The 25,621-nt window shown below is 37.3% G+C and overlaps 1 protein-coding gene across 5 annotated transcripts in view; it reads left to right on the top strand.

The window, feature by feature from the left end:
• The window catches only part of PKN2 (protein kinase N2), a 52,509-nt gene extending 30,399 nt beyond the window's left edge, over positions 1-22,110 (top strand). For all 5 annotated transcript variants that reach the window (XM_085231045.1, XM_085231046.1, XM_085231047.1 and 2 more), the window contains exons 4-22: positions 4,292-4,409; positions 6,040-6,185; positions 6,284-6,497; positions 9,112-9,297; positions 9,586-9,695; positions 11,485-11,628; positions 11,769-11,844; positions 12,162-12,336; positions 12,493-12,622; positions 13,103-13,239; positions 13,324-13,399; positions 13,483-13,574; positions 14,497-14,673; positions 15,264-15,326; positions 15,415-15,491; positions 16,667-16,809; positions 18,146-18,253; positions 19,558-19,638; positions 19,721-22,110. In XM_085231045.1, the coding sequence (XP_085087171.1) occupies positions 4,292-4,409; positions 6,040-6,185; positions 6,284-6,497; positions 9,112-9,297; positions 9,586-9,695; positions 11,485-11,628; positions 11,769-11,844; positions 12,162-12,336; positions 12,493-12,622; positions 13,103-13,239; positions 13,324-13,399; positions 13,483-13,574; positions 14,497-14,673; positions 15,264-15,326; positions 15,415-15,491; positions 16,667-16,809; positions 18,146-18,253; positions 19,558-19,638; positions 19,721-19,924 (2,457 nt within the window). In that variant the 3' untranslated portion in view covers positions 19,925-22,110. The remainder of the gene's footprint in view (positions 1-4,291; positions 4,410-6,039; positions 6,186-6,283; positions 6,498-9,111; positions 9,298-9,585; positions 9,696-11,484; positions 11,629-11,768; positions 11,845-12,161; positions 12,337-12,492; positions 12,623-13,102; positions 13,240-13,323; positions 13,400-13,482; positions 13,575-14,496; positions 14,674-15,263; positions 15,327-15,414; positions 15,492-16,666; positions 16,810-18,145; positions 18,254-19,557; positions 19,639-19,720) is intronic.
• The last annotated feature ends 3,511 nt before the right edge of the window (positions 22,111-25,621 follow it).

Genomic DNA, 25,621 nt, shown 5'->3' with positions numbered 1-25,621 from the left:
CAGCAGAGCTTGGTATTGAATCAAGTGGTGGCTGATGCTTTTTCTAGCCCCACTAAAAAATGTACGTCCATTAATTTAAAGTTAAGATGTGCATGACAATTACACTGAAAGTGATTTTGCCAGATACATTTCTGAAATGTCCATCTGATTTTAGTTGCCAGTAACAAGACTTGTACCAAAAAATGTGTTTCAGTAACAGATGGAAAATATTCAGATAGCATTGTTAGAATCAACGTTGGTCCACAGATACGTGAAATACTTCCTCTCTTTCCCTCTCTCTCGTGTTTATTTACTGATTTATTTAACAGAAGTGTGGTATTCTAGAGATAGTTACCTGATAACTATTTCAAACTGAAATTAGTTCTCCAAGGGGTAGGGAAGGGGCTTGCTAACTCCTAGATGGGTTTGACTTATTACATAGTCTTAACTAGGTAATAAAATTCATCATATACGAAGAGAGCCCTTAACTCAACTGACTCGCCTAATTTTTTAATGGGGGTAGAAGGGGAAGAGTTATTTTGAATATAAGGTAATCACGCTTCTCAAATAAGTAGAACAATGTCTAGGGGGATCCTACTTGCAGCCCCTTTTGCTTTTGTTAGTTACTAATTACCTTTGCTTTCCTCTTACTACATCATTATGGAGATGAACTGAATCTCCAAACTAACTGACATAGGTATAACAAATAATATGTAGTAGCTTGGTTGGTGTTAAGTTGGTAAATACAATTGAAATGTTTTAAGTTTTTATCTGGCTGGCCCAACACATAGATGAGATGAGTCAGTGAACTTATTCATAAGAAATGTTTGATTTGAAAAGTAAACTTCTGTAAATTGCATTGCTGCCAGTTAGAATTTATACTAACCAAAAAGTATTGGTGAGGAACTACATATTTCTGAATGAATTTCTTCCAGGGACTGGTGGAGAAGCAGATTACCTTTGTACCTGCCTACTCTTTGACTACTTTGACTACTCTTTGACTGCTTTGTACGTCTTGCTAAAACCACAGATTGCTGCTCACTTTCTGAAAAATCATTTTAGACTAGATGGCCCATAAGTGCCATCAAGCCCATGCCGACCTGTGAGCCAGCTGGTGCTGGTAGCCTTAGCTGAAAGTGACCTGACACCTACTAGCCTGGGGCAGTTAGAAGAGGTATCTGCAGTGCTTTATGACTAAAGGCCGGGGAATGCAGTCCTCAGCTCTTGGAAACCCTGGAGTCTACGTCCTCTGGGGCCATGTACTTAACATCAGGCTAGTTCAAAAATAATAATCAGCTGATCCAAATGGATCAAAAGATGCACATGATTTATATCCCTAATAAACCCTCAGCAAGTAACCTTATAACAGCCTGAAAAGAACTTAACTAAACACTCAGGCTATAACATCAGCTTGCTAGCAAGCTTTGATCAGACTAGGAAGAAGAGGTAAATTCTGGCTTGCTTTATGACTGAGGCATGTAATTAAAGTTGTTGATTGAATCTTGTTCTTTCAATTGGCTTAAATGAGCTTACCAGTTTGGGTGTATGTGGTAACTGCGCTGGGGAGAACGAGCTGGGAACACAAGAGCATTGCCAGCTGCTTCAGCAAGCTGGATGGAAAGGACATGTGTTCATTCTCATGGTCATAGTACTATGTAGTGAGGTAATTCAGCAGGGTTTATACTGTAGGCTTAAGTATGATGATTAGATTGTAAAAAGCTGAAGTTAAGTTTCTGGATGAGGTGGCCAAAGGGGGCAGAAAATTCTCACTTTGAATCCAACACGTAATTGGGAACATTAAAAAGGGCCCTCTTTAAAATATATTAAACTATTTTGTGACTGTTACCCAGGCATACCACGATGGAATTTCAGATTTGCTGTATTATTTTCAAACCTAACTTTAATGGAGGGAGGTTGTATTTTGTTTCTTAAAGATTTAAAAAACAAAAAAACAAAAAAACAGTAGTCTGCTGATAATAATAAGTGTTATCTCACGTGAAGGTTTCCCATTTGAACTCAGACTGCTTTCTTCACTAACATTCAGCTCAACCTATTCTGACATGTTTCTGAGGTATTGGATCATTTTTCCTTGGACTTGCTGAGATCTCTCTGAGATCCCATGACAGCTTTTGCAGATCAGTTTATCAGGCACTGTCAGTTTCTGTGTGCACAAGAGATGCTTTGACATACTCTCCTTCAGACCCCAACACTAACGGAGCTGCTAAGTATAACACATCCATTCTGATCTTGAAGATGGGATGTTCTTTCCCTTGAAAACATAGGGTGAGTTAGAATCCCTAGCTAATTCAGTAATCTTAAATTACCTCAGCTTTACACATTGGTGCTCCTGAGCAAGTGCATCCACTGGAGTGACAGGATGTGGGAGACAATCAGATGAAGTAATGTGAAAAATTAGATAAAAACAAAGATGAAAAATGCTTTCAGAGTTTGTGTGCTTCAGGATGATGCATGGATGAAGTTTAATATAGGATTCTGACTTGTATGTAATCAATTAGATCCTATACTCTGCTGTAGACAGTAGCTATTTCAAAAGGTGATATTTATATTTGAGAAGGCACTCATTTAACAAAATTAAGTGTACTAATTAAATAGTTGAATAGCTGATGTGGAATCTTCAGCATAAGGACATTATAAACATAAGGCTTATGCTAGCCTTCATATTTGAAACATTGATTAACATTACAAATTAAAACCCAGCAGAACGTATAGTATAAAAAATATCAGAGTGAGTAATACATTTGATGCAAGGTCATATTAGCAATCTGTGAATGCAATTTTTTTTTCTTCTCAGCACACTGATTTTTCTAACATTATAGTACTCACATATACTGTAGTGCCAATATTTCCAGCTCTGGGAATCTGTACTATGCAGTAGTTGTCTTGATGGGGATAAGGGGAGAAATAAAATTTTTTTTTAAGTCCTAAGTAGTTGCTAAGTTCATTTGAAAATTAAAAATTTTAGTATAAACCATGTTTACATTAAAATGGTTTCATAATGAGGTTATGGGGTGGTTGCAAAATGAGTTGAACAGAGTGGCCTTTGGGCTACAGCAAGTGCAGTATTCATCTATACTGATTACTGTTTGTTAATCTGGCACTGCACAGCCATGACAAATTGACTGCCTTAATTTTTCCCACGCTCCTTTTCTATTTGAATCTAAGTCAGATCATCCTTAAGTTACCTTGTAATTCCCTATCCAACAACCATTTGATAATCCATCATAAATCAAGTCTCTAGTAGCTCTGGGACCAAAAAGATTGTATAGCCGAGAACCACATGAGGATATCTGTCCACGCTCCTGAGAGTGAATTGGTATTATTGATGAATCTGAAAGTTCATCTTCAGAAATGTTCTCCTCTAATCTGCTTTTCTTGTTACGATTTTTGATAAAAGGAATTGGGTAGCTCCATCTATTTGGGACAAAAAAATGTTGTCTTTAAGTTGCTGATGACATAGCTAGTGAAGTAATCTGATATTTTGTGTTTATTAATGGAAAAATTATCAGTTTGATCAGGCAAAAATAATGCAGAATTATTTATAATTAAATATAATGTGCTATGTGAGTTAACTTCATATTTCTAATGTTGAGATTGAAATTTAACTCAGGAGAATTGGCACAGTGATTCTTGTCTGTATTTAGTCTAGCAGATTTGGTTGTTGGAAGTTATTAGAAGAGTTCTTATATTCACAAGGGGGAAAGGGTTTAAACTAAAAGAGGGGAAATTTAGGTTAGACATTTAGGAGACATTTTTTACTCAGTGGTGCAGTACTGGCACTGCTGCCCAGAGAAGCTGTGGGTGCCCCATCCCTGGAGGTGCTTAAGGGCAGGCTGGATGGGGCCCAGGGCAGCCTGAGCTGGTGGGTGGCAGCCCTGTCCATGGCAGGTGGATTGGAACTGGGTAATCTTGGAGGTCTGCTCAAACCTAAGCCATTCTATGATTCACTATAAACTTGTCATTCTCCATAGAATGGAGGTATTTTGCACTTTATATATTGTTCTTTCTTCAGTATCAGCTCAAATATATTCATCTACACGTGGGTGTTTCTAGACTGTGTCTCCTTTATCCACCTTAAAACAGAGTTTCCACGGGAGTGGTTTGTAGTCTATAAATCAATCTGAATACCCTTTGATCCTAACCTGATTTCCTCTAAATTCTTGATGTGGTGAGTTGAATTAGTGTGCTATACCTAATGAGCTACATAGTTCTTGTTCCTGAGCAAGTGGTTTTTAAAGCTTTCTATGTATTGTACTGTGAAGAGTTTACAATATTATCTTTTTTGTTTCAATAGGATCGAAAACTTCTTGCCACAGCTCAACAGATGCTCCAAGACAGCAAGACAAAAATAGAAGTTATAAGGATGCAGATTCTTCAGGCAGTTCAGACCAATGAATTGGCTTTTGATAATGGTGATGGATTACAAAAGAAATATTAATCTTATTAATGTCAAAATACCACACAGATATGTACCTATTTGCACACAGAGCTAAATTTCTAAAACAAGGATTAGACAAACTTGCATGAACTGAAAATAGCAAAGTACCTTGAAGCTTATCGAAGAGAAATAAAGGCTCTCTTCATCATCTTGTTCATTCCTTATCAAGTCTGCTCTTGCTTCATAGGCTTCATTCTGTGTGTGTGTGTTTTCTCTGTTTTGACAATAACTAGTCCTTTAAAGAAAAGTATATACTTTTCACTATCCTAAAAAAACAACAACAAAAACAAAACAAAACAAAAAAAAACTGATGGAAATATAAAGCCTGTTTGTCATCCTTGAATAGATTGACCTAATTAGTACTAGTGAGAACAGAGGTATAGGGAAACTTTTATTATATTAGCCTTTAGGCCTGACTGGGAAGTAGTCCAAAAATTAGTATTTTTTTAAAAAAGAGATCCAATTTGAAACACACAGATATTACCCCATTCAAAAGTAGTTTTAAAATTGCACAATCCCTGAACTTTAATAGCCATGAGTGTACTAAAAGCTGTGGGCATATTGGTACATCTCTAAGTTTTAACCTTCATTTGTATGCATCTCATAGAGTACTGAAATTGTAATTGTAATTGTAAAATAATGCTCCTAATCAGGGCCCCAATATACTCTCTAGGTATTGTTTGTTTTTACAGTGGACTTGTTTTATTGCGGACTTAGTTTGTTTTTACAGTTATGACACTTCTGGCTTTCAACACCCCATCTTAGCACATGGATTGTGCATATTATTTGTTCTACAGAAAAACAAAGAAATCCACAAAATGTATAGTCTGCTTTCTAGCCTAGACTTACAAGAAAGCATGAGCAGGATAAAAAGTGTGCATCTGTGAAAGTGCATATTGTTTTATCTATAAATAGGTATTAACGCTAGAAAGGGCTTTCAAAGGCCTATTTATGTTCCTACTACTCCTAAAGATGAAAACAGTAAGGAATATATCTAGGAGACTTTTTCCATTTAGGAAATCTTAACGTCGTAAAAGGTGGATATTAAAAGCTGTTAATGCAAACCATTTGGGGGAAGACATTGTATGAGACCTCTTACATTCCCCATACTTGCTCAACCAGATAACCTGGCATTTAGTATGAAGCAAGAGAATTCTCAAAAACTGATCAGGGATAAATGTAGCTACAGAGTAATTTGAAAGATAAACCATCAGAATATGACTCAGAAATGTGCAAGTCTCAGAACTTCTTTCTGCCAGCTGCTGATGTTTGGGAGATTTGGCTTTATATGAAGGTCATTTATCCCATAGCTTCCCTAATGACGTCTTTTATTTCTTGCACCTTCTAGCAATTACAGCCCCACAAGTAGTAGTGCCTGTTTACTGGAGTGAGGTTGTGATTACTACTTTCATTCTTCAGAAGACTTTTTTTTTTTTTTTTTTTTTAATTAGAACTTCACTGTTATTTTTATGACATTCATAAAGCTTTTCTTCAGTCTACCAAAGCTGAATTTTTCCCCCTGTGTGCATTGGGGAGGGTATAATATATAAAGATACTAAGAAAGGGTGTGGTTTTCAGTGACGTCTGTTTATATTTCTTTGCAGCAAAACCTGTAATAAGCCCTCTTGAACTCCGAATGGAAGAACTACGGCATCATTTTAGGATAGAATATGCTGTTGCAGAAGGTGCAAAGAATGTGATGAAATTACTTGGATCTGGGAAGGTTACCGACAGAAAGGCACTTTCAGAAGTAATTCATCATTACAATTTCTGAAACTTTACTTTAAATGTTCTTTCAAGGGGGAAAAAAAACATCAAATATTGTATTTGTTTTTCTATTTTAAAAAGGCACAAGCAAGATTTAATGAATCAAGTCAGAAGTTGGACCTGTTAAAGTATTCACTGGAACAGAGATTGAATGAACTTCCCAAAAACCATCCCAAAAGTGGTATTATTATAGAGGAGCTTTCATTGGTCTCTTCACCCACATTAAGTCCTCGTCAAAGTGTAATATCTACTCAGAACCAATACAGTACACTGTCCAAACCAGCAGCTTTAACAGGTATGGGAGTTCTTTTATTTTCATTACATGGTATAAAACTAATCTTTAGTGCTAACTTTGTTGCCTTTCTGGAAAAATTTCATTGTTGGTTGTGTGGTCTGGTCTGGTTTTTTTTGTTTGTTTTTAGACAAAGGCGTTTAAAGTGAACAATACAATGTTTGTGATTTATTTGTTCACCATTTTATAATCCTGCTGAAATAGAAGTGAAGTTCTGGCCTTAAGTTAGGTCACCAGGGAACAATATTATGAGCATTCACTGCTTTTCATCTTCACATTATCAAGCAGTTTTAAAGGTGGACAAGTGTTGTTATCCCCATTTTACAGATGGGGAAACTGAAGTGCAGAAGGGTTAAGTGACTTCCTCTGGTCATATAACAGTATGGCAGAGCTGGAAATAGGCACCCAGACTTCCCCTCAGTCCCTATTTTGCTCACTGGACTACAGTGGCTTCCCAGAAGGTGAGATTTATGTTACTAGAAACTTGCTTATTTCTAAAGCAAAGAGGGCGATCCTAACAAAAATGCACAGTTATCAAAGCCCCTGTTAATGGATAGACTTAACCTACTGTGAGGGAACATACTTGTAAGCTTTATGCAATTTTTCAAAGTTGGGTCCTTCATTAGAAGTAAACTTTTCAAACAGATGAGCCAGACTTTAACAGAACTTTTAAGTATTTTCCCTCCTGATGCTCTCAAAGTAAATACTTTCGAACACTTGAAGATATGTTGCTTTACTAAATATACTTATTAAGTGGCCACATGTCTGCTAGCACAGACAGACATTGGTTTATTTCCTAAACAGTTCTATATGTAACTATTAAACCAATTATCAACAAAGGAAAAAGTTTTACAATCTCTAGCTTGAAGGTTACTCTCTTCAAGTGTGTGTAACTGATGCCAGAATTTCAAGTAGGGTTCTATTTTAAAAGAAAAAGAGGAACTCTTCTGCCAAGCTGCAGCAATAATGGACAAGACTACTTGCCCTACATTTTGTTACCAAAAGTAACTGAAGGTAAAAAGCATCAGAACCTCAGACAAGAGCCCATACGAGGATACATAGTGGAGAGATTGTATTTGACAAAAAGAAGTTCCCGCTCAAATGATCTATGAACAGGGCGTTATTAAAACAGCCTTTTTTTTTTTTTTTTTTTTATATAAAAAAAAAAAAGATAATCACAGGTCATATATCTTACAGTGACAAACTCCTCTCTGAATACAATTAATAGGTACACATTAAAGTATATACTGGTGCTTTCTAATAGGAATTATCCAACCAGAGCTACATCCTTGTAAAGCTCTTAGTTTGTCACTTTCATATTAACTAAACAGAGTCTTTGTATTCAACTAGATTTAGCAGTGTCTTTGTATTTTGCCTTTAACATTTTGTGAAATATAGATGAATACTACTGTCATACTATTTTAAATGCTCCAGTGGGACTTTCTTGTATGTATCTCATTCTACAAGATTATGATCTTTCTGAACATTAATTTATTGGGATCTTTTTCTAAACAGTTTTGGAATGAAGTATTTTATTTTTTAAACTGTTTGGGGAGCCAACAGAATTCTTGCTGTGTATACCATTATGCTGTTCTCAGAAACGTAAGCTGTCACTTACGATTATTAGATCCCTAGAAGATGGAATTTGATCTCAGATTGGTCTGTCAGTCTGTTTTGTGGGCTATAATATTGCCAGGCCATTTGTAGGTTCAATCTGATTTAGCTTTCTATTACGAAAGAGTATTTTTAAGTTTTGCAGTTATGTACATAGGAGCTGCACTACCCTAAGAGCTGTGTTTCTAGGTGACTACATGGTTTTGAACTAACTGCACCGCTTTTAATAGTCAATTTCATCACTGTTAGTTGTGTCATAGCTTTACAGATGCTATCTGTACAGGATACGGTAAGCCATCCGTTACGTTCAGATGCTGCTGTGCTGCTGGAGGAAGCTCTTTCAAATTAAAACCACAGCCTCTTCCTCAGTTGGTTGAAGATGTTGGAGAACAGCTTCTCAACTATTTCAGCTTTAATAAATCCCATTCAGTAAAGTTCTAACAATTCAATGATTGTGAATTGTATACTAACTCAAACTGGACTTAAGTAGCCAGTGGGCAAATTTCATTTCTTGTTTTATTTTAAACATAAAGTCTCAACAATCAGCGTGTTCATGTTAATTATCTAAGCAATCTGTCCAGTATTGCTTGCTTATTATCCAGTACTACTTGGTTATGTAAAAGTCAAGGAAAAACTCATACTGTCCCATGAGCAATGTTAAATTGGTCACTTTAGAAAGTGACACTTCTTAGAATTTGAACCCAAGTAAGTTCGATTCTTAACAGAAGAAGAGATTTTCTGAGGCTTAATTATAGAACAAAAACTGGTTTTGTGGCACTGTGGTGAACTGCTGCTTCCTTACTTCTAGAAGGCTGATTCTCACATACTTCACTTTTTTTAATGCTTATTTTCAGGTTTGTCTATTGCTTGTTTTTTACCTGACTTTTATTGTATCCAGCACGGTTTACAATATGAGCTACTGCCATAATATCAATCATTAGCCATTCACATGGCACATTTGAGCACAGAAATTTTTGACAAATAGTTGTTTGTCTTGTTCTAGGTACCCTGGAAGTTAGGCTAATGGGCTGCCAAGACATCTTAGAAAATGTTCCTGGTCGATCAAAAGCCACATCAGTTACTCTACCTGGTTGGAGTCCAAATGAAGTCAGAACAACTTTCATGGGCAGAACCACTAAAGCTAAAGCTGGGATTAGTAAAAACCTTCTGAAAACTGATGACTTGTCCAGTTCAGTATACTTTCTACTTTTATGCTTATCTTTTATTTACATTTTAATATGCATGCTGTGTTTTGTAATTAGAAATACTAAATTGATTTGAAGCTGTAAAATTAGCTGTTCCTTCAGCTGTCAAGTTGTTATGGATTTAAAAATAGAAATAAAAAAGCCTGCACTATTATGACCATAAGAACCAATTAAATACGAGAGCTCTTTTTAAGGGAAACTTACTGAAGACCTCTTTGTTTGTGGAAAATCCTCTTATAGTTCTAAGCTGAGTTTGTGTACTTTACTTACAGATGAAGTCTGTGCTGTACTGAAGCTGGATAACACTGTGGTTGGTCAGACTAGCTGGAAACCTATTTCCAATCAGTCGTGGGATCAGAAATTTACACTGGAACTAGACAGGGTAAAGATGCAGTCTTACTTCATTGACATATATAGTTAATTATGTAGATTAAAGTAATGTATATATATATTAATATATATATATATATATATATAATATATATATATATATATATATATATATATATATAATATATATTACTGTTATGGTTAAGTTCAAATTATACATATACAAATATTTTTGTCCTTAACAGAAGGAGTAACCTGGAGGTAAGCTGATTTGCTAGTTGCCATTCTACAACTTTTATCTTTTCTCACTTAGGAAGAGATGTAATGTCTTTTCCAAGGCCTAACACTTACTATCCTTTTAGCCTGTAACAAAGGTGCAGAAATCAGCTTTTCATTTATAAGGAAACTGCATCAAATACAGTTCAGATATTTTGGCAAACCTATATCATAGAATTTTTACAGTGTTTATCCATAATTATTACATGTTCTCAGATGAAGCAGATCTGTTCTTATTTTTCAGGAATAATAAAATCACTAACATTTTTTTCCTAGAACCTTAAGTGTTATTTTGATGGACTTCAGTATTTGGAATGACATTTGATAACTTTTTTCCATGCTCCTTTTGAAGAGAATTTCTGACATGTATTTATAGGTATCTAATACTCATAGTATTTTAAGGGTACAAAGATATCTTTTCTTCAATCAGTGTAAAGTAGGCTAAAAATTAAACTTTGTTTTAGAAACCTAAATGGCATCTCAGGCATATACATAATAAGAAAAAAAAAAAAAAAGAATAAAAACAGGAAAAAAAACACCCCTACCTTCCTGGCTGTACTGATCAGTATTTCACTCTCACCACCCAACCTGTCTAAGCCAAGCCAAACCCCTTCCAGGGTGAAGAAAGAAGCAGATTTAGACCTGCAGCTAGAGAAATCCAGGTTCCTAGCTGGAGTGCAGAACAAAACTAGCAGTTGTGGAGTTCATAACTTTTTGTGTATTATTTTCAGATGGCTTTTTAAGTGGCTTTTTGGTGCCGGAAAAGAATCTTGCTTCTGCTGGGTGTGGCCACCTATCATCCCCCTGTATTTCAGACCCATGTTCTCAACCCGATGATGTTTTTCTGTTGCTTCCTCTTTACTTTTGTTTCCTTGAAAACCCACACCACTCAGATAAAGAGGGTGAGCTGATGCATTGTGGTGGAATTAAGTTATGCCATCTGAAAATAGTACCACACAACGCTGACTCTGTACGGTGCACTGCAGGATTTTGCAGTTTGCAGCAAGTTTTGTACGGAGCTTAGAAGACACCTTAAGAATATATAATCCTACTGGCGAGATAGAGGCAGTTCCTTTCATGACTATGCTACAAAAAATTGCATGTATTTCTAGAAATGGTGTATAAAGTCCTGAGGTACACATCATGAGGTGTACCAAGCACAAAAGTGTCACTGTACAGCCATGAAATTCAATTGATGCATGTACGTAATGTAAAAAATTAGCAAAGCTGAGCTTTCTAAGAACAGTTAAAATCTTGTTCCCAGAGTTTAAACTATGAGGTACTGAACTAGTGCTTTTGTTAGACTGAAAACTGGTGAATTTTTTTCGATTTTTTTTCCTTCTATTCATGGGAATTTTAGTCTTCTTACTTGGATGCTGGAGATCACATTTGAACTAATGCAGAATGATGTATAGTCATCCTAGTGAGAGTTTGCTCACTGTGGCTAGACAGCCATAAAAGCTCTGCATCTTGATCATGAAGCACTAGATCTTATGGTTGTGGAGAGGTAATTATTGCAAAACAATTACTACTACAGAATTTCCTGTGTTTGCTTGCTGTCATAGTCACGTGAATTGGAAATCTCAGTTTATTGGCGTGACTGGAGATCCCTGTGTGCAGTGAAGTTTCTGAGGCTGGAAGATTTCCTGGACAACCAACGGCATGGCATGTGTCTCTATCTTGAACCCCAGGGCACTTTGTTTGCAGAGGTAAAAGTTGTTCCTTCAAACACTTGGGCACAGTTGCAAGTATTATCTTGCAAAGTAGCTTAACAAATTCTTTTCTTAAACTTTTAAGGATGCATTTTGTTCTGAAACTTGAATTATGACATACATTACTTGAACTGCAGGTCACATTTTTCAATCCAGTTATTGAAAGAAGACCAAAACTTCAGAGACAGAAGAAAATTTTTTCAAAACAGCAAGGTAATTGTTTAATGCAAACATATAAAACTTTAAAATTACACAGGTATGTGATATTTTCATACTGAGATTTAATGTTTGTCTGTGAGTAAAGCTGTTGATAATGAAGTATTTGGCACCTCACTAGGAAAATTTTTGGTCAGGAATTCCTTATTATACATTAGCACTTAATAGTGAGCAATTGTGAATTGTAAGGAGTACTTCAAACTGAGTTTGTTCTTCATAAACTAAAAATTGATGAATATGATTATTTAAAAAAAATTACAATAAATGCTAATCAAGAAATTACTTGCTCTTTCTTTTTTCACAATATCCCTCAGGCAAAACATTTCTCAGAGCTCCTCAAATGAATATCAATATAGCCACCTGGGGAAGGCTGGTGAGAAGAGCTATTCCTACAGTAAACCACTCTGGCACCTTCAGCCCTCAAGCATCGGTATCTGCCGCAGTGCCAGTGGTTGATGCGCGCATTCCTGAACTGGCGCTGCCAGCCAGGTAGGCAACACCTGCAGTTTCTTAATGCTCTTAAGAGAGAGTAAAGTGGTAAAATGTTTATGCAAAAAGGTATGTAAAATGAGTTTTCTGCAACACTTAAGACCCTTTAAGACCTTCTCTGCAGTACGCTGAGAAGTTATTTTATTTTCTTGCCAGTGACTCTCCTGTAGCCAAATTGGACTTTGAGCTGGAGCCTGAGCCTCCACCTGCTCCACCTCGTGCATCTTCCCTTGGGGAAATATGTGAACCTTCCTCTGAGATGAAAGCTCCTGATATGCCAGCTCAGGCAAGTAAAGTTGAAGTTAAGAATTTCGGGCTGTGTAGTTTTACCAGGGTTGTAATGTTGATATCTATATGATGAGCTTCTTCCTTTATATTATTATTTAGTATTATGCTCCCATAACTTACACATACAAAATTATCTAAACAGGATGCTGTGATTATCCACGGTGGCAAACTGTTTCTGTGATTTTTCACATGAGGAAAAAAGAAAGCCTAAAAATCATGGGAGTATTCAGGAAAATGTAGGGGTTTTTGTTTGTTTGTTTGTTTGTTTGTTTGTTTGTTTTTTAAGGAAGAGTAGAATAACTGGAGGAGTAGATTTCATCATTCTGTTAAAGGCTTGTTTATGTGTATCATCTTAAGGTATAATGTTTTAGCTTAGTTAATTCTTGTGTTAAGAATTCCATATGCTTAAGGTAAAAATTTCTGCATCTCTTTGCCTTAGGAATCTGTTTTAAATTTTCAAATGCTGTTTTCTTCACAGGATGATGTATCAACTTTTGATTTTGAGAATGGTAGAAATAGTATTGTTCCAAAACTCCAGCCTGGAATAATCTGTGAGTCTGATGTTCCACATTCAGACACAAAATACACCAACATTCGAGAACCTGAAGATAGAAGGTAAAAATGCTATGGTTTTAGTGTTGAATATGAATAACCTTTATTGAAGCCAGGTAACTGGAAAGTGTGTGTTTATTTACACAGAACACAACAAAGATTTCAGTTCAGTCTGAAGGACTTCAGATGTTGTGCAGTACTTGGCAGAGGACATTTTGGAAAGGTAAATGTGAAAAGGCTGTATCAGATGTCAAGGCTCTGTGAAAAACTGGATTTAAGTCTTAAGTCGTTTATCCTCTGTTTCAGGTGCTGCTGGCAGAATACAAAAACACAAATGAGATGTTTGCTATTAAAGCCTTAAAGAAAGGAGATATTGTCGCTCGTGATGAAGTAGACAGGTCAGTGTGTAAACATGATGTGTGGATTCTCTAAATCAGTTCTGTTTTTTCTCTGCATGCGGCACGACTATGAACTCTACCAAACAGTGATTGCTTTCAGCGAAAGGGCAAAACAAATCTCCCTGTTCACTTGGCTGCTATAGACCTGTAGCCTTTCTTCTGGGGCAAGGAAGAAGCAGGATAGACCAGGAATTTTATTTTAGTGCTTCTCTTACCATGCCTGTGTTACAGCTCTTGCTTTAAAGCCAATCCTGTTTTTTATTCAGATTCTCTTGTAATCATCACTTCTAATTACTTGTTTTATAGAATTCCATCACATTCCAAGAGGACAGTGCCTATGCTTTCTTTGCTTGCAAAAATACATAAGATGGTATTTCTCAACTTGTCAAATGGCAGTTACAAAACTAACTTGGTTCAGCACAAGAAAGTGGTTCTAAAACTGCTCAATGACTGTTTATGTTGGACAAAAATAAATAACTGTATTAAGAATAAGCTGACAATCAACTGTATTAAGGAGAGATAATCAGGAGTGTTTGTCGATAGATATCTACAGTATTGTAACTTTTTTTGCCTGTATATGTTATACATGATTAAAATGGATGCAACGTGATGCTACATGATATTGACATATACTAATTTCATAGGAAAACGGGCAGGATTCTGTTTTCAGGGACGACTAAGTTGCCTTTTTTCACTTGTGAAAGACCAAATGCATCTTCTTGGATATCCTGACATCAGTTTAATGTGTGGAAATATCAGAAGCTCTTTCGTAAAGAAAAATATTCTTGTTGCCTTACTTGGAGGAATAGAGGGGGGGAAAAAAGCATAAGATCTAAGTTACCAACAGTTTTCTGAGAGTTGAACTGTGGGTTCAGGGTTCAGCTTTAGGTTTTACTGTTTTTGCTTTTTTTTCTATTTGCAGCTTGATGTGTGAAAAGCGAATATTTGAAACTGTGAATAGTGTAAGACATCCCTTCTTGGTGAATCTTTTCGCTTGTTTCCAAACCAAAGATCACGTTTGCTTTGTAATGGAATATGCTGCTGGTGGGGATCTGATGATGCACATTCATACTGATGTCTTCTCTGAACCAAGAGCAGTGTAAGTACCCACCCCTCTTTGTGGCATCAGTGGAAGGGCATTTTGTTCTGTTTCACTGGGCAAGAATTATGGTATTGCCTCATGCCTTTACCTTATATCATTTCAGAAAATAATATTGAGTTTTTAAAAGGGCAGATACTGATATTATTTTTAATTAAAAAAAGCACGTATGCAGATTAAGCGTTCCTGAATCTAAGTTGAATGCAAGTAATAGCATGCAGATATTTTGTGTTTATAATACTTTTTTTTTAAAGATTGTTAAGTTAAAATAAGAAGTTAAAATAAGATGTAAGGCCAAAAAAAAAAAAGAAGGAATAAGAGAAATGAGAAATCCTTCAATGCCACAATGGTGAACCCTGCAGAAAACTTATCCTTCAGGCCAAGTAAACATACGTATAGCTTGCAAGTTTGAACACTATTGACATTTGAGTTTCAAATTCTGACCCTGTATAAAATTAATCAGTACCAGAAAATGCAAACCATAATTTTCAGAGGATGGCTAGTAGAACAAATGCATTATGATGAACTTCATATTCTGAAAAGCAAGACTCAAATCCATTGAAACATCAAATTTCTACTCTTTTCAACAGATTCTATGCCGCATGCGTAGTTCTTGGACTTCAGTATTTACACGAACACAAAATAGTTTATAGGTAAGTGGTCACTGACACATTTCTGACAGATGTATTTCAGTAACTTCAAATATCACTAAAGAAACCTTATTTTCAAATGTTCATGTAGAGATTTGAAGTTGGATAACTTATTGCTGGACACAGAAGGCTTCGTGAAAATAGCTGACTTTGGTCTTTGCAAAGAAGGTAATGGCCCGTTATTTATTTTAGGGAAGCTCCACCAGCTTTCTTACTTGCTCTTGACTGTTTGTTACTGACAAATGTATACTTTGTATATTGATCTGGTATCATTTGAAGGAAAAATACATCTCAGTACAATTAGGGAAGACAGAAGGAAGTTCTTTAGTGGGGAACTTTTTAAGTTGAAATAGCTCACAGCTGACTCCTGTGTCGTCATGTGCTCTAAAACTCTTTTCCTTATTCTAAACCAAAGTTGGCACTGTACAGTGAAATCAAGGTATACCTCAATTTTTTAAATTTTTTTTTAACTCTCAAATAGTTGCACAACTCTTAATCTGTCATGCCTATGTACTTAGTGTACTGGCTAAAACAGGAAAATTGATCTCAAAAGGGAGGCCAAGCATCCTGCTTGAAGATGTAAGATAAGGAGTTTGTCTTCATTGAGAGAAGTATCTTCTCAAACTCCAAAAGGAGGAAAGACCTGAAAAGGTCCATCTCCTTTTTCAGTCTGCGTAGTCTGTCCCCAAAATATGTCCCCAAAATAGGTGCTCGGGCATTACTAAAAACAACAACATCCTTGAGCAAGTTGTGTCACTTCAGCTAAAATTCTATAAATGACAGAAGGAAACAAGGACTAGGAAATCCCTGTGGCTTACTAACTACTGCAGTATTTTCTGCAATAAACGCACTGTACAACACCACCAACGTCACATCAATGCTTGTGGTGCTCTTTTTAATTGTGCCCCTCCTGCAAATACACGGTTCTTATGTTGCTCAAAGTTGTTTCACTACACTTCATGTTTAACTTTATTTATAGGTAGCTTTGCCACTGCAGAAGCATTTGGAATGGGCATGTTTGACTGAAGTAGGGCACAACATCTTTCACAAGCTAAGATTGATTTTATCTTTTCAAGCAAAGATAACAGTGACATAAGTGTAATTGGAGGCTTAACTTGGCTCATTGCGTAGAATTAAAAAAGCTTATACAGAAGCACACTTGGAAGAAGGGCACGGGAGGGAAGAATATGGGAATGTTTACTTAACTCATTAGAGTGAGTTTTCAGGACAGACCCTAGGACCTCAGTATCACTTAGCTGTATTAGACAGGTTTTACTTGCTAAAGCAATAATTTGTGGGGGTGCAGAAAACCTGCTTGCTTTTCATTAATTGTAACCTTTCAGGAATGGGATTTGGAGACAGAACAAGCACATTCTGTGGCACACCAGAATTCCTTGCTCCAGAGGTGCTGACAGAAACTTCCTATACAAGAGCCGTAGACTGGTGGGGTCTTGGCGTCCTTATCTATGAGATGCTTGTGGGTGAGGTACGTTCCAGTAAAATACAACACAGTCATAATTGTGTATGTTACAAAATTCAAAAAACTGGCCTGTGAAACATTTAATATGCCCTATACACAACAGTTATATTGATATACAAAATATATAGACATAACTAGTTTTAGACTAGTTTTAGACATCTTCAAGGTTCATTAAGAAAAAAATAGGAACTATTTAACTGATACTAGCTGCTCCTACCACTGCCAAAATTGATTAGTCATGTCATGGACCAAAGTTACCAGCTGCTCTGGAAGCAAATGAGTCATAGTTGGTTCAAGACTTAACCTCTGAATTTGTTTGTTTTGCTTCTAATTACATCATTATACCTTAAATCAAATTATGGTAATGATACATTAATATCAGTGTCTCCAAGCAAGAAAATGGCACGTTTGGTTTGGGGGAGTTCAGTATCTAGCATGCAGGGCAGAGCAATAACAACTATTCATTTCAGCTACCTCATCTTTTACTGTCAAATTTGGATGCATAATGCTATAGCAGTCTTCTTTCTTCAACTGTCTGAGTCTGAAAAATCAACTCCTTAACTTGAATGGAAGAAAACCTTAATTCATAGAACTGGGTAGTAGTGAAAGATTTTGCTGAAGTTACTGATTATCTGAATTGCACGTTAGAACAGAATGCCCCAGTTCTGTATGAATGAGATGGTATAAAGAAATTATTACTGAGTAGTTACTTAGACCTGAAGGCAAGGCTATGGATGCCATGCTATGTTGTTAATTTATCTCCAGAGTAAGATGGTGATGGATTACATACTAAAAACGTGGGGGGAAACTAAAGATTTATTAATCGTTTTATTCTTTTTGAAACAAAGATAGCTCCTGTCACATTCTTTAAGGAGGAAAAAAAAAAAAGAGGACAAAAAGCTTGCAAGATGTGGTCTGCATCATTCAGGCCACTCTAAAACAGAAATATTTGTAAGCTATCACATGCTAAAGATACAAACCAGCCTTTCATGTGTTACTTGTGGGTGGCAGCTGTCCTAATAAATGCCTTCCACATTTTCTATCTTGTGTCAAGAGTTCAAAAAAAGAGACTAGTTGTTGGTTTTTCTGCTTTTAAAAGCACACTTTAAAAGAACATTCCTTTAGTTTAGAGAAAAAAAAAAAAAAAAAAAGGGGTAACAGCAACTTACTTTTCTCTCTTAGTTATGGAAAAGGATTCTGTATTTCCAGGGAAAGGAAAGTTTCAATTTAAGAAGACCAGCTCCAAGCTGTCAGCTGAAAATGTTGCAACTTTTTTTTCTTTGAACCGTGAGTGATTTTAAAGCCTGTCTAGTAACTGTGGGGTTTATCACTTTGATCATAGTCTCCTTTCCCTGGCGACGATGAAGAAGAAGTGTTTGACAGTATTGTAAACGATGAAGTAAGATATCCACGATTTCTGTCTACAGAAGCCATCTCTATAATGAGACGGGTAAGAAATTAAATTAATTTCAAAAATTAGTGTTTCCATCTTGTCCTACAGAATTTATAACTTTCATGAAGAACAGAATACTTTTAAGAACCTACACTCTTTTTTTTCTACAACTAAATTTCAGATTTGTTTCATTTATGCTGTGCCATGCCATCACCCAGTCTCATCTTAAAAGAAAACTCAGTGCCATTTCACTTTCTTATACAGGAGCAAGCTTTTCTGATTGAAATCTAAAACACTACAGCTCTATTTTCTCCTGGAACCAAGTTTCATCATTATATCTAACTGGAGAAGTTCAGGTTTCTTCTTCTTACAGAACACTGTTGCATTGACTGACTTGGTAGCTTAACGTAGTCACATGAATATTTTAATTCAAAGCCTTCTAGCTCCTTTTGGTTTCATTCCAACTGGGGCAGGGAACACCATACATGTGGCATCTACAGAGCCCCACTCGTCTCAGAGAACAGCTGATTTTGTGATTTTTATTAATGTTATTCCATATTGTAACACTTCTGCTTAACTTTAGACTTTTAACTTCTTAACTCAGACACTAACCTCTAACTCAGACACTTCTCAGGTGTCTGAGTTAGAGGCTCATCTCAGTTCACAGAAGGGCAGTCCTTGGAGCTGGTTCAAAGTCTGACACTGAGCACTGTTAGTCAAGCACCCAACTTAGGAATAGGCAGTAGTATGTAAGTTAAAGCATATCTCAGTAAGTACTGTTAATAATTATATACGATAAAACAGATATTCTGTAGCTCAAAATGACTACTTCCTCCCAGGAAGGGGATTGTTCTTCTAGAGAACTCTAAAGGCAGTACCAAGAAAAGGTATGCCACCACGAGGAAAAACAAAGGAAGGAACCTACTGCCCGTTGAAGTACTCTCATCAGATTTGTTCTGAGCCAAGCAAGCAGAAATTTTAGCTTACGTAAATTCTCTATCCGCTCCATCAAAAACTGCACTTTTTATTATCTGTGCTGAATACTATCCCCACAGATTACTTCAGGTACTAAGATATTATACAGCAGATTTGCAGAGTAAGAGAGGCAAGGTCTGCTCAGTACACATTCTCGGCTGCTTGTATAATCTCTGAGATTCAACTGACACTAGAGGAGAAATGCTGTCTCTTCCTACATAAAGTTTCATCTGTACCTTTCTCTGAGGACCATGAATTTTCTGAGTTTGGTAGTATGAACTTCATCCATCCATCCAGTCTCAGTGTTCACTCATACAGTAGCACTCATCCCTCATTCCTCTCACTACTTCTGAATTTTCACACTGAAATCTTTCTTGTTTTGTCAGCTGCTACGAAGAAATCCAGAGCGACGTCTTGGAGCTGGAGAGAAAGATGCTGAGGATGTAAAAAAGCATCACTTCTTCCGGGTAAGTAGAAGCCAGCATTTTTTTTTATAGGGTCATAAAGGAACAGAGAGGGAAACTGAACACCAGTTGGTTTATTTTACAGCTAATAGACTGGAATGCTTTACTGGCCAAGAAAGTGAAGCCTCCTTTTGTACCCACCATTAGAGGAAGAGAAGATGTTAGTAATTTTGACGATGAATTTACCTCTGAAGCACCTATCCTCACTCCACCTCGGGAACCAAGGATACTTTCAGAAGAAGAGCAGGAGATGTTCAGAGATTTTGATTACATTGCTGATTGGTGTTAACTTCTAGACACTGTGAAATCCTAGCTGACTGGCTCACAAGAATGCCTCTCTCAGAAGAATACCGCCCTTCCAATTGCTCTCTGTGCCACCTGTAGCTTCTGTTTGTTTGTTTTTTTGTTTTTTTTTAAATCACATGAAGATCCTTTTTAAGTACTGTTTTAACACTCTTGTGAAGAGTGGCCTCTTTGTATATTATTTTTTATCTGAGCACTGGAAAGCAGTTCTATGGAGTTCTTAAGCTGAGTGGGTGAATCCAGGCTGTACTGAGCTTACCACATGTGGGCACACTTGGATCTGTAATGTTTCTCTCACTCTTCCACAGCAGATAACATTTTTAAAGTATCTGCCTTAGGTGGGAAAAGCAGACTTTGAGCTAGTAATCACGTAATGCTACTCAGCCACACGAAATAGAAGTTTGTGATACTGTTGACACTCACACAGAACATGGTTTGATCTGGAGAAGGCAAATGATTTCAGTTAAATATCTTGTGCGGTCTGTAAAACTACACATTTCTATGTACACCTTCCTCTTGTGTTCTTAAAATAATGGTGTTGAGAACAGATAATGCCTTGTTTTATAAATTTACTATGGTATTTATTAGGAAAAATGTTAAATGCCTTGCCTTCAAGATAACAACAGCATAAGTGCTTCCATGAAAAATAAAAATCCCAAAATACCCAGGAAGTTTACCAAAGCCACTTGCCAAACAGTTTTGCCTTCAAGCTTTTTAAGTATGGCTTAAAACTCTGGTTGAAAAAAAGAATGTAACAAGGATGGTGCTCAGTCTAACCACAAAGAGCAAAGCATACATTTCCCAAGCCCAACCACTTCTATACTCAAACTCATGCCTTTTCCGCTCGCTGAGTGGAGGATAAGTTAACCATTCTGTATGTAACCACCTAGATCATCCTGTATCTGCTGTACAATATCGTATCACCATTAGGAAACATAAGGATTTTCAATGTATACATGCTGTGAACATGTATATTTGGAAGTTGTAATGTATTCTTATGTCCAGGCAGGTAATTTAATTATACCACTTCATTAATTTTGCACAGTGGCCGTGTGAACAACATTGAACTTTGAAAAAATATTCGTATGGGCCACTGAACTCCAGAACTTAGATTGGCAGTTAGCAAGACTAAAAGCAATATGTTGTAACAGAATGTATAAATATTTTTGATAAAGAAAAAACTGTATATTTTATAAACCTCCTAACACTAAAAGCTGTACCTCAAAAGTTGACAATAATTTAGACCTGACACTGTGTACTCGTTGTCCAAGACCTGTTGTGGTACCTGGTGTTTTGCAGGCAAACGTGAATTCTTAGAAAATAAATTTCCCATGTCACCCTTCATTCTAGCACCATTCAGAACTTGTGTATTCAATCTCACAGGTGTATCCTGGCCAAGAGTTTGCTGTTGGTGGGCTAAAATAGAGAGAATCAGCACTGAAATGAATTAAAAGCTTGTAACTGTAATCATGCGAAGATAAGTGGAAGCCACTAAACAATGAGGTGGTGGTTTAAAATCACGATGCTGGACAGACCTGCAGGGTCAGGCAGAGGAAAGGCAATAGGGAATAACGGTTAATTGTTCTAAACTGGGCTTCCCCCACCCCAGGAAGCAGGAAAGGCATCTTTACTAACTCCAGAAATCATGTTAGGAGGAGTGAATGAACTTTTCAGCAGTTTCCAGCTTAAGAAGCAAATTACGTTCCTGTATCTAGCTGAAACTAAATACTTTTGAGGTACAGTCAGCTTACCCCCTTGGTTCCCAAATATATATATGAGCATCTAACAGGGTGCTTAGCAATTATGAAAGTATCCTGAAAAATACCTTTTGTAACTACATCTTGTACAGAAATCTTTTTTAATCTAAGTACATCTCTTAAAAAAAATAGAGGGCAGGGTATGTTCACCCAGTTAAGCTGAAAGAAAGCACTAATTTTATCTCTGTAGTTTTAAAATATTTTTAGGCAGATTAAGATTTTAAACCCTAGATTGTAAATATATTTTGCTATACTTTATCTGTATGTGGCTGCTCAAGCACTTTGTAAGGAAATTAGGATATTTTAGAATGGTACACTATGCATTAAAATGAAATGTGCCTTTAACAATGTCATTTTAAGTGTTTTGCAGTCATTAATATCACAAATTAAAGTTTTAAATAGAGTAATTTGTAAATTGTGTCCCAAACATGATTTTACTGTTTCTTGAAGTGATGCCATGTTTTTTCCCCACGGGTTACTTCAGAAAAGAACTTGCAAAGAGGAGGCGACTTACAGAAAACCAGTCTCTTAGTGGTAGTTCAGTGTACTCCCATTTTTCCCCTCAAGTCCAAATAAGTAACCAACTCTGAACATACCTTCTTTCAAATTAAAGTAGTTGTCATATTGGGATGAACAGTCTTTCCAAAGGGAGCAGGAAAAGATCACATGTATTAGCTGGGCAGCTTGGCTCTGCATTCTCCCCTCACAAGCTTCTTTTGAGGACAGGGGGAGACAGCACTCCCTCCCTCCTGGGTATTTCTTCATTACTGCCTTTTTCCCCCCATCATATAGGGCAGCTCTGTAAACAAACAAAAACCTGCACATAACCAACGGTAAACCTGTTCTTTTAGCAGGAATGAAAAGCTTTTTTTTTCTGAGTACACTTAGAAAATAAATCTTTACTCACCACTCTTAAGAACGAGCTGCAATTTCAAGAGGCTACTGCCTAGAGCCACCTCACTTGAATGCTTAACTAAGCAGACATTCCAGAAAGGGCTAGACCCAAAAGAAAATACAGTTTTAAATATCTAGTCAAAATTGCAGTGAAATAGGAAGCGCCTAAGGATACTATGCCACATCCTTTGCTGTCTTGCCCGGGCTCAATACAGAGCCAGCTCCCAGCAACACCATTGGCTTCTCATCAGGGACACCTGCACCCACCAGCATCCCATACTGCACCCACTCTCCTTCCTCTGCTTGGGCTCTGCTCAGCATCTGGGGGCAGTCAGCTACCAGGCTGGAAGCCCAGAGTCAGAACCCTCTTCCTACTGTAAATACTCCCAAACCCAGGCTGCTGAGGTGTCTTCCCATTAGCAGAACACCCAACTACACACAGACCTTTCTTTGGAAACCAGCAGTACTGCCATCATTCCCTTCATGCCACGGTATCATGGCTCATCCTGCAAATCACCCCACTATCCCCTTCACTTGATACTTTTATTTAGTGAACAGAGAAAGCAGTCTCTTGTCATCTAACAAGTGAGCTGCACCTAACTCAGTGCTCAGATTGTCCAAGAATAGATTCTATTTGCTGTTTTTAGAAAACAGGTACTTGAACTTCCAAGTTGCTGCTACGGCTTGCAGTTCCTAGTGGAAGATCATCTGACCTTGCCTTATTGTTAAAAGCAAAGGGAAGATAAGTGAGCAAACGTGCCTGTTCTGTCAGGTCACTGCACGCAGCCAGCAGGCTCCCATGCTGCTGCACCTCAGCCTGAAAAGACCACTGTGCTACTAAGGCAGGTTCTTCTCCATGTTACGCCACAACCAGGCTCAAGACTCAGGAGAAAATTTCTTACAGAAAACATCTCTTCAAAGTACCAGTATCATCTTCATGCCTGTACCAATACTTCAGTTTACAGCAACTGTGTGAGCCTCACTTCAAAGGCAAGAAACTTCTGACTTAAATAAAACGTAAGTATGACAGCCACCTAGGAAGCACAATAGCTTGCCAGGTGCGTATATATAAGTTTAAACTCAAACAGAAGAGAGACATTTTTTTCTTGTGGCTCTAAGTAGACTTAGGATGCCACCAGATTTTTAGAGACTGCTTTTCCAAGGAGCCAGAGCGTCACTTCCTGGAGGACAGGGGCAATTACAAAAGCTACAAGAGTGCAGCAGAGCTCCAAGAAGCTTGAGTTTAATTACAAGACAAAAACCTTGTCTCCTTCAAGTCACACCTATCACTGCATCAAGAACTGCACCATGCACACTACTGAGACATGCTCGAGCCAGAAACAGACAAAGCTCATCGCTCAAGGAAAAGCTTCTGTGAGAAAAGCAAAGTCCTCCAAAAATCAGCACATTAAAGCATTAGTAATGGCACAAAAATGAATTCAAAGCTGTAGGATTTTTTTCCCCTGGAATGCTTTACAAAACCAGTCAACTTAAACCAGAAGTAGCCAGTTTTCAGAATACAGCACCCCTTCAAGCATATTCCTTGTTGCACCACTTCAACCTACACAGACTATGTGACACAATCTCTGCATCAGAGGCGTACACAAGCTACCTGCAGAACTGCAGTGAGAGGCAGGGTTCAGCAAGGACAGCATATCTCTGCCTCTCTACACTCCAGAGCTTTGTAATGTTCCTTTTAAATGTCACTCCACACAGCTTTTGCTGCATGGAAAAAATTCGAACTGCACACACTCACTACTCACATGTCAAGTGCTTATTCCCAATGCCTGAAAACATTTAAAATAGGAGCATTCCTTTCTAAACTGCATGTAGTAGTTTTAAAATACTGACTCATGCTGAAAAGTACCCCTGCTGTACACTTCCACCTCTGCATTTCCAAACTGTAACACTAAGGTACAACCCCATCCATTCAAAGCATCATGCCTGCTCCTAAAGGAGGTAGCCTGAGAAGCTCAAAGTAAGATGGGGAAAGCCCAGGTAACAGAATTTGTGGTAACGAAGTTTACAGAAAGATGCGACATGAGAACATGATCCCTTCGAACTACCAAGAACACCACCTTTCCCACCTGTAGCAGAATTATTTTTCATGACTGCAACCAACAGCTTCAGTGATATAAAAGAACTGTATAGCCTTCGTTATTTGTGCACAGTAAAAACCTTAAGCTGCCACATGTCAGTAGTCAGAATAGGATTAAAACAAAACCACCAAGAAAAGAGTGAGGGCTATTAAAAATCAGTGCTGTTAGCACCAAGCACAAAGCCCTCCTTCTGGCCGGCTCAGAACCAGATGCATAGCAAGCTGACCTCTACAGCTGTTCATTTTAGTAATTAAAATGAATTTGCACCTGTGATGCAAAATTAACTTGGGAACCAGAAGACTTCCAGTTAAACACATTTGTTGCTTTACACACAAAGAAACACTGTCAAAACCCAGCTACTTTTCAAAGCTATTATAGTTTGAGAAGGGCTGAACAATTTCTGCCCTTCACTTCTTAGCACTTGGTGCACCATTCCAGATGAGTTCAGCGCTCACACAGAACCTAACAGTGGCAAAAGCTTAAGCACTGGCCAGCCAGACGGCAGGGTGGAAAGAACATTTCACAGCAATATCAGGATGATTATTATTGTTTTTTAACCTTCCTTTGTACAGTATCAAGCATTCACACAGTTGTCAGGAATTCAGTTCAAGTCTTTATCTTCAGCTGCTTTGTCATTACATAAAATTCGAAGAAGCAAAGCACAGAGACATCAACGAAAGTCAAGGAGAGGCTGAGCCAAGGGCTGATCTTTTCAAAGCAAGTCTGGAGATCTTTAGCAACAGTTACACAAATATTCAAACTGCTTTTCACCAAAGTTTGCATTCTGGCTCAAGTCTTCCCTACTGCAAATTGCAGCTAGCTGCATATATTAAAGCCACACTAAAGATTAACTTTTAAGATTAAAAACTGTCACGAAGGGGAGTCTTGTAACAAAATCTAAGTATGAAGCTAACTCTACCATTCCACGGATTG

This window comes from Meleagris gallopavo, chromosome 10 (assembly GCF_905368555.1).
Source record: "Meleagris gallopavo chromosome 10, MGAL_WU_HG_1.1, whole genome shotgun sequence".
Taxonomy (NCBI): domain Eukaryota; kingdom Metazoa; phylum Chordata; class Aves; order Galliformes; family Phasianidae; genus Meleagris; species Meleagris gallopavo.
Note: the sequence above shows the minus strand (reverse complement) of the source record. Positions and strands in the feature narration are given on the sequence as shown.